The sequence below is a fragment of the Ursus americanus genome, chromosome 6 (assembly GCF_024610735.1).
Source record: "Ursus americanus isolate L20-20 chromosome 6, mUrsAme1.1.p, whole genome shotgun sequence".
In the NCBI taxonomy this organism is placed as follows: Eukaryota; Metazoa; Chordata; class Mammalia; order Carnivora; family Ursidae; genus Ursus; species Ursus americanus.
In genome coordinates this window covers 43,418,174-43,427,462 of record NC_142132.1, presented here as the reverse complement: position 1 = coordinate 43,427,462, position 9,289 = coordinate 43,418,174, and the positions used below count along the sequence as shown (strand labels likewise).

The following is a 9,289-nucleotide window of genomic DNA, read 5'->3' as shown; positions in this document are numbered from 1 at the left end:
AAAGGAGTCAGGAACTGAGGAGACTGTCCCTAAGAGAACCTGTGGGACTCGGTACGGAGCAGCTGTCCCTCAGAGTCCAGCTGGCAAAATGTGGCAAAAGCTGGACCACAGCCAGAACCTCCCGCTTCTCTGAGGCCTTCTGCAATGCTGCTACTGGGACGGCTGGAAGCTTCGAGAGAAGCCAGGGTCAGCCCACCTAGTACGGATGTTGGCATCTGTTAGCAGGCAGGGATGCCTCTCTGACAGTCTCAAGGGCCCTGGCCATGGGAGGAAGGACAGGGAGAGAGGATGCCATGTGAGGACTGAGGCTGCCACAGTCCACGTGGACACGGCGTGGGTCCCTCAGGAGATTCACAGAAATAACATGGGGGGGGGGGTTGCTGTGAGCTTTGGTGTAGTTTCCAGGATGAAGTGGTGATGGCTTAAACCACCATAAATTGACCCATAAAGTAAGCGACTTCATTTTGCAGCAACAGGCTGATGGTGTTGGGACGTGACTTCATGAAATTGTGCAAATGCACGTTTTTAGCTGAATGAGGTTCCGTCATTTATTTACTAATCAATAACACACTCAGTTGTTCTTTTAGCACCTGTTCTGAGCATACTGTCCGTGCCAGACCCTCTTCCAGGTGTTAGGTCTACAGGCTCCAACAAGCCCGAAGGAAGGAAGAAAAAAGAAAAAGGGCAAAAACCCCTCCCTCAGGTTGACAATGGCAGACAGACGCGTGGGGCCAGCAAAGTCTTCATTCCAAAAACAAGTAGCTCTGCTTACAAACGTCTCCTGAACCAAAGGCACTCGCCTTAAAATTACTTGGTCTAAGCTCTAAATAGATAAGATTCCCAAGAGCATGACAAGTGAGTCTGAAACTATAGCATCTTTTTTTAAAAAACACGATTTATTTATTTGGGGTGGGGGAAGGGCAGAGCAGCGGGAGAAGGAGAGAAGCAGACTCCCCGCTGAGCGCAGAGCCCGATCCAGGGCTGGATCTCAGGACCCTGAGATCACGACCTGAGCCAAAATCAACTGACTAAGCCACCCAGGTGTCCCTGAAACTGTAGCAACTTTGAAACATTAATTAAACAGAATGTGAAGGAGTATTAGGATAGATACTATATTATCGCACATATATCTGTTCATACACACACACACACACACACACGCTCACACATGTAATCCTAGTAAGATCTGGTTCTCCAAATGGCCTGATCTATATATTGACTCACAAAGAAATCACAGATTGAGATACTCTTAATGGTGGTAACGTTTATTGCGATGGCATTTATTGAGGGCTTACTACGTGCCAGACATTGTCAGAGCTTTACATGTGAAATCTCAGTTATCATCAGGAAAATCCTATGAGGTGGGTAGTATTATTATCCTCATTTTACAAATGAGGAAATTGAGGCACAGAACAATAGAGTAATTTGCCCAATGGCACAAAGCCAGTAAGAAGCAAAGCCAGAACTTGAGCCCAGGAAGCTGGGTTCCCGGGTTCCTGAGTTCCAGAGCCTATGCTCTTAACCCCTGCTGTCACATTGCTTAATCGAGCTGAAGAATGTGCATCTTTACCCTAGAATTTTTTTCTTAAAGAGCAATCTAAGGGTCTTAAAATAATCAGATTCCCAGAAATCCTCTCTAGACCGTGTTCCCTCTCCCTGAATTTCCAGGTTCTTAGACGCAGCTGAATGCTGCCCCTGCTTGCTGACAAATTCCTGATTCTCATTGCTGTATGACACATGTCCTCCATGGCCCTTTCCCCCTTCCTGTCGCCGCTGTCCCATGCCCACCACGAAGCTTTCTTTGCCAGAAGTAGAGGCCTGAACATCCACTCCTGCCTTCATGGTAGCCCCAGGCCACTTCACAATTGCTGTCCCCGCCACGACCCGTGGATAGCCTCCGATCCTACGGAGGAAAACACACAGGGGCCGATAGACGCTTGCCTTGCACTGACCACGTTTCTTCAGAGTGTATCATGGGAAATTTCTCATGAACAAATTCTCTACCGCATTACATGCATGTATGTGTTGTTTATATACATATAACTATATGTATATACGATTTTAACATATATGTTCTTAGGTGTGATAATGTCTCTGTAGCTATGTTTTTTGAGGCCTTGGAGGACGTGATACATGAAATGGGCCTGGAAGGATGAGTAGGAATTGGTGAAGAAGGTGGGAAGGAGGGAGGAAATATTTCTAGGAATGTCGCAGGGAGACCAGCTTACAATCAACAGTCTGCAGAGAATTTTCCTGCAGCCCATGAGAAGCTGCAGAAACACAGCTGTGGGTTTAAATCCTGAGAAAGATCACCAGCGGCAGGTCTGCCTAGAAGGACAATGGGGTTCTCTGGGGTTCATGGGGAAGCCTCCCCTCCATGTGCACCCAGATAAGAGGAGACAGTCACCTCTCAGGGGTTTAATAGGAGAGCTTGAAACATTTAATAGGGGAAGAGAGTGGGGGTTATGGCCTCATTTATGTAATAAACACTTGTGCTCAGTGCTGAGACGCTAGGGACACAGGGCTAGACAAATAAGCCTGAAGCTCAGAATCGCATGAGACTAGGTGGGAATCAGGATTCCATAGCACCCCCCATCGTAGATGATAATAATAATGATTATATAGATTATATAGATTCTGTTCCTTCTGACGATGGCCCTTGCAACTCTCCTTTCTAGCAATCACTGGAGCATAAGCCCTGGGCTGCAGCCAATCTCCTTTTCTCAGTGCTGATGGCACACCAGGCTCTCAGGAGCACCAAGGACTTTTCATGGGGACACCAGCCTCTCATTGCCCCACTGCGCAGCTCTTGGGAACATCAAACTTAGGTGACTCATTGGGGAAGAATAATACTTTCTGAAGGAGACCCAAGAATACTGCAGAGCAGACATTTAGAGGGAACAATGGAATGAGAGCCTCTCTCGGGCGCTGGCCCTGCCGTTGGCTAGATGGGTGATGTTGCACACGTCACCGTAACTCACTGGGCGTCAGCCCTTTGGCTGTAGAAAGGAGTAGAATTCTACCTTTCTCCAACGGTATAGCACATGTGCCACGTTCTATGTAATTGTTACAGGGCTATATATATATATATATGGAAAGAGTAACATTTATTGATTTCCAGCCACCATGTATAATAAGATAATTAATTGGACAGGTCAAAGCTCCACAGGCATCCCTTCCATGAAGAATTGTGTCTTCTTGATCATTGTGTCAAGGTCAGTGCCTGGAACAGAGTAAGCGCTCAATAAATAGTGTTGAATAAATGGGTCAAGCCAAGTTGAGATGCCACAGAGTGTCCGTTTAGGGACTAAAGGCCCATGCTCCGTATCCCCCTCCCCACCATGTCCAGCCTGAGCTGTTCAGCCCCAGTCTTCCTCTCTGTCTTTATCCTCATCCCCTTCAGCATCTCTGGGGCCCAGGCCATCCTCACAGACAGCTATGTTCTCTCTGTAGGCACAGTCCCGGTGCTGCGGCGCTGCTTGGGGGCACCTGGGGGTCTTCCTGCGCTGAGGACAGCAGTGCAGCCCCCACTCCCTGCAGCAGTGGGGAGCCTGGGCTGCCCACACATAGGCGCCCACAGGCACCGCAAGCAGCACAGCACACAGGACCACTGTGACGTGCAGCAGGTGCTCCCGTGCCTCCAGCTCGCCGTGGTCTCTGCCCGTCACAAAGACCACACACCGGCCCCTGCGTGCGGGCTGGCCCTCCAGGCTGAGACATGCCTCATATTTAGTGCCGGGAAGGAGGTCCTCCACGGTGTATGTGTTGATTCCGGGGCCGATGTGCACCACCTCCTTCCTGAGCGTTTCATCCGATGCAAGGTAGAGGGTGAACCATTTCTCCTCCGTGGCATCCGCCACTGCCAACCACTCCAGCAAAATCCCATGCACCGTCTGCTTGACGACCCGCAGGTCAACATAGGCATTGCCATCGGAAGGGAAAGAGAGAGCATGGGGTGCAGGCAGGGCCTGGGCGGGCTGGACGTGGAGGGAGATGACGAGGGTGCTCCTGCCAATGGAGTTGGAGGCCACACAGGTGTAATTGCCTCTGTCTACCAGGTGGGCGGCAGGTATGACCAGTTCCGACAGAGCAGTATCTTCTGCAGTAGACGACGTCAACACTGGGTGGAGAGAGAGTGACACAGCTCTGATAAACACGTCTCTGATAGAAAGCTGGACAGTGTTCAGCAATGCCAGTTATTTTTTTTTAAGCTGAAAGTGATCATTTGTTAAGCGTGTGATTGGTGCCCGGTATTTGCCTCTCAGCAACCCTGTAAGGTAAGCACCCAGTTTTATACATAAGAAGTTGAGGGTTGGAATGATTAAGCAATTTGCCCATAGTGAGAGATGTTCAGAGGCAGTGACTGATCTGGAACCTCATTCTTCTGCCTATAAAGACCCCACTTCCAACTTCACTAGCTGCTCCCACCAAACCACCACCGGAAGCCTTGCTGTGCTAACAGCATGGTTTTGGGGAGATCCCTTGCAACTGTGTGATATTGTGAGCTTCAAGAATTGCCTTTTTGGGGTGCCTGGGTGTCTCCGTCAGTTAAGCATCCTACTCTTGGTTTCAGCTCAGGCCATGATCACGGGGTCGTGAGATAGAGCCCCGTGTTGGGCTCCACACTCAGCAGGGAGTCTGCTTCTCCCCCCTCTCTTCTTCTCCCCGTGCCCCTCCCCCACTTGTGCTCTCTCTTTCTCTTTAAAATAAAAAAATAAATCTTAAAAAAATATTTAAAAGAATTGCCTTTTTATCTCCCAGATATAGAGAGGCTCAGAGCCTGGAGCCAAATGCCTAGATTCTATCCCTTACTAAGTATATGGTCTTGGACCAGTTGCTTAGATTCTCTTGGCCTCAATTTCCTCATTAGTAAAATGGGATGATAATAGTACTCATTCCCTAAGTTTGATAGTAAGTGTTCAGTGTGAGCTGTTGTTATTACTGAGAGAATATGTATAACACGGTACCAAAGAAACTGACTACAGAGCATTAAAAAAACATGTGCATGCATCTCACTGTTCTTCAAGATGCTACAACAATAAATCCTACATTTCTCCTTCACTGGTATTTAATCTCAACCCAATAAGATGTGATTAAAATGATGGGGGAAAAGTCAACAGTTCAGTTCATTAGGTATTTTTAAGTCTCCCAGCGGTTTGTCACTATGCATAACAAATATATGGGTAACTGACTATATTTCTCAAGTTTTACTCCAATTTCTAGTTGTTTTCTAGACAACTTTAAGATATCCCAAAGGAGGCCATCCCTGGCCTTGTGATGTGTCCCAACCCTTCAGGGTACCATTAAAGGTGATTCCAGCTGAGGTATGAAAACAGAGCATAGAGTTTCAGGACATGAGAGGCAGGTTTGAATCCCAGTGGTGGGTCCCATGGAGGTCACTTCCTCGCCCAGGGTCCCAGTATTACAACTTCAAGCCAATAAGGTCTGAACAACACAGTGGTGGGAAGTGTAAAATTCAGTCAATATCTAGGAATTCCCAACCTATCCCAATGGTAAGAATTACATGGGAAGGAGGAGGGAAGAAGAGGGAACACTTGTTAATATACATTATTCTCAGGCCCTCCCCTGGACACAGGGAATCTGAATCTCCAGGGCAGGGGCCTGGAAATCTTATTTCGAACAAGTACCCCAAATGAGTCTGCTCCAGGAATTTTAGGAAATAAGTAATATATAACATCTAGAATCAGTCCTAGTAAGAAATTCTATGATTTAAAAATACATGGTATAGTATTTTGCATCTAGAAGACTCTCAAAGAACATATTTGTTCATATATAATTTTATAATATTTATACACTATATCAGGTCAACTCCAATATATATATTCACATATGGATACACACACACACACACACACACACACACACACACACACACACATCCCATAGGGATCTGTATGCAACCATTTAAAATCATGCCAATAGTGGAACACTATCTTGGAAACTTTCCTGCTGTGGTGGGTGTAATTCAGGCCCATCCCAATCTTACCCGCACCCTTACTTCACCACTGATCCAATTTAGAACCTCCCTACTGAGGGTAGGGTTGCTGTAAGACCTCACTATTCCCCCAGAAACACTGAGACGTGCCTGTGGCTTACCATTGAATTCCCTCCACATGCTCAGGGGATAAGTCCATGCAATGGTTGGTGAAGGGCTGGCCCGTGCCAGGCATCTCAGGGTCACATTCTGTCCCATCTGGATGGTGACACTGGCACTGGGGGTTGAGATCTGTGGCTTCATGCAAGCACTGAGCTCAGTTTCATGAAAAAGCTGCCCTGCCTTGGAGAGAGGGCGTCGGCATATCAGGTAGGAATTCACCAGGATGACCGGGATGCTGATGGACCTTACAAATTGGACAAGTCCCCGTAGGCGACAGTCACATAGCCAAGGGTTGTTATGCAGTGCCAGCACCATGCTGGAGAGAATCTTGGCTCCACAGCCAGGCTGCTGGTGTTTCTGGTAGGCCAGCCAGTTCAAGAAGACACTCTTGGATACAACTGTAAGTCTGTTGGAGGATAGATCAAGGTAGGTCAGGTTGACCAAAAACTGAAGAGCTAGCTCAGGGAGCACATCAATCCTGTTGTGTTTGAGATCCAAGACTCTCAGGAGAGGAGTGGCTTGAAATGCTGTCCATGGTACTGAACAGAGTTTGTTCCCCTCCAGTCTCAGCTCTTTCAGTTCTGGCAAGTGTTCCAGGGCTCCTAGGTGTATTACAGTGACATTGTTAAAATTAAGCCAAAGGTATTCCAACGTGCTCATGTTGATGAAGGACCCTCGGGGCAGTTCAAATAAGGGTGAATTTTCAATTCTCAACAGCTTTAACTCTTCAGGATGGTTCTTTGGGATCTTTCCCAAAGAGAGAGACATGCATTGCAGAGCCCTGTACAAGAAACCACAAAAGCACAAAAGCTTTAAGATGAACATGGGAGAGGGGGTGACTCACCTGGGTGGCTCAGTCAGTTAAGCGACTGACTCTTGGTTACCCTCAGGTCATGATCTGAGGGTCCTGAGATCGAGCCACGCATTGATTTCCCAGCTCAGCAGGGAGTCTACCTCACCTCTCTCTCTCCTTCTACCCTTCCCCTCACTCACGCATGCTCTCTCTCACACACACACACTCTCTTTCTAAAATAAATACATATATCTTTCAAAAAAGATGAACATCAGGGAAGTGAGAACAGGTTTATTCTGGCATTAAATGTATGAATTAAAAGAAAAAATAGATGTTATTCACATGAAATAAAAGAGACCCATTTTGGTAAAAGTGCACAGTTCTCCAAAGTTCAGCACTAACTAGAGATTTTGTTGATTTCCTGCCAAATCTAGGCCTGTTCCCACTCCACATCATCCCCAAAGAAAGCCCATCCCCTACAACCTCCTGGCATCCTGTCAGCACAGCGCACCTGCCGAAACTGTCCTCTGAGCAGGTACATCCTGGCAGACAGGATGGTTGAGCTGCGTGTGAATCCAGAAAGACCAGAACTAGCAGGAAATAATGAGAAACTGAAGCCATATTCCTCTGTACGGAACTACCTTGCAAGTTTTGAATAAGTATAGTCCAAGCTTCCGAGTGGCAAATCCTATTATTGGTAATCCATGGTGATGTAGGTCAGCACAGTAGTGGCAAAGCCTCTGGATGCTCTGAGTTCTGTTATGGCCCAGATCACAAGCTCATTAAGAACTCATGAAGAGGGAGATATGTCTCTTAACTTGCTTAAGTTATAATATTTATACACTATATCACAAAATTCACCCTTTGTCTGATTCTTAAGTCTGGAAAGCAAACTCTAAGCCAGTTGTCCTATTCAGCACTCGTACTGCCTTCCTTCAGTTTCTTACAAAATGATCTGAGAAACAAGCAGGTAATACTACTGTGAGCACTGTGGTTCCAGTTATCTGGCCAGAATTCATCTCATTCTTCATCCATTAAAATTGACTTCTGAAAGCTCGAATTTTCAACCACTCTCTAGAAGTTAATGCAGATGGTGGGTGACAAAGATGTGACCACTCCCATCACTGGCTTTCTCCCCACACCTCATGTGATGGATTCATTCCTATACTGCATTAAGACAGCTGCCTCTGCCACATGGATGAGCAAAGTCAGAGAAGCATCATAGTGCAGAGGTTAAGCCACAAGACTGCATTTTCTGATTAAGCAAAAGTGTGTTTCTTATCCTGGATCTCACAACTTTCCCTGAATGCTGTGTATTTCGCATGATAAAAATGAGAGACTTAGATATATGTGATTTTGGATACTTGTTCTGCCACTCCTTAATCATTCAACAAATAATTATTGGCCATCTGCACACACTTTCTAGGTGCAAGGGAATTCACTGGTGGGAAAAACTTTTTAGACCCTGTGCCATGGAGTCTTCTCTCTAGCTGATGCTTCCTTGTCTTGAGATCTTTGGAAGGTCACTTAACCTCCATGAGTCTCAGTTTCTCCACTGCAAAGTGAGGAAATTAATAAATGCTTCATAGTGTTTCTAGGAAACTTTGAGGCTGTATAAAATAAAGTACCTAGCATACAGTAGTTATGTTAATTCCCTTCCCACACCAACAGACTCTTGAAGAGCAGCATAGTCTACTTCCTTATTACTTGGGGTACTTCCTGGTGAACATTGACATTCCATGAGTTCCCCTAAGACTCATGATATACATTATACACTACAAAAGGCCTCAAGGACGAAAATCCGCTTAGTAGTTAACCAGTGATGGGGGAAATGGGTCACCAACTAAGCTGATTACACTCCAGGCTTGCCATCCAAGCCAGATATATTTGTTCGAGTTTCTTTTCTAGATCCACAATCTGGCTAGATCTCTGAAGTCCTCTCAAGGTAAAAATCAAAACAAAGAGAGTGCAATGGGTGCAAAGCTTGTGCTAGACATGGAGATGTGCAGTCTAGACCCCCTTCAAGGAATGGGTCCGTGCTCAGCTGCAAAGATTGCTTGCATGAGATCATGCCCTTCCCAAAGAAACCCATATACAACAATTGAGGGTGAAGAAGGCCCAAGGGCCCAGTGGGTTTGGCCTGATTGGGAGCTACTCTGATCTCACTCCAGAGACTTGCACCAGGTTGGCCAAGATTTTGTCAAGCTTGCTTTTTGGAAAAAAATGTGATTCAAATGACTGCATCACAACCCACTAGTGAATTCTTTTCTCACCTCAAAATATAAGGACCTAAAGAGATCTCCATCCCCCACAATTTCTTCTCTGTTCATCCCATGCTAACCTCTTCCAATGAATCCAGCTGAACCTAATCTTCCATA

General features: G+C 46.3%; 1 protein-coding gene across 1 annotated transcript; it reads right to left on the bottom strand.

The window, feature by feature from the left end:
• Positions 1-3,359: 3,359 nt before the first annotated feature.
• On the bottom strand, positions 3,360-7,532 carry LRIT2 (leucine rich repeat, Ig-like and transmembrane domains 2). The gene is made up of 3 exons (XM_045783230.1): positions 7,423-7,532; positions 6,118-6,899; positions 3,360-4,120 (listed from the first exon to the last, which is right to left on the bottom strand). The coding sequence occupies exons 1-3, from the start codon at positions 7,530-7,532 to the stop codon at positions 3,360-3,362; spliced, it is 1,653 nt and encodes a 550-aa protein (XP_045639186.1).
• Between the last annotated feature and the right edge of the window lie 1,757 nt (positions 7,533-9,289).

What these genes read in the sequence shown, in the direction of transcription:
- LRIT2 (XM_045783230.1), bottom strand. Translation starts at nt 7,532, where the DNA reads ATGGCTTCAGTTTCTCATTATTTCCTGCTAGTTCTGGTCTTTCTGGAT. An exon ending in TCAGAGGACAGTTTCGGCAG is followed by an intron (nt 6,900 to 7,422) that starts GTGCGCTGTGCT and finishes TTTCTTGTACAG; the next exon opens with GGCTCTGCAATGCATGTCTC. An exon ending in CATGTGGAGGGAATTCAATG is followed by an intron (nt 4,121 to 6,117) that starts GTAAGCCACAGG and finishes CTCTCCACCCAG; the next exon opens with TGTTGACGTCGTCTACTGCA.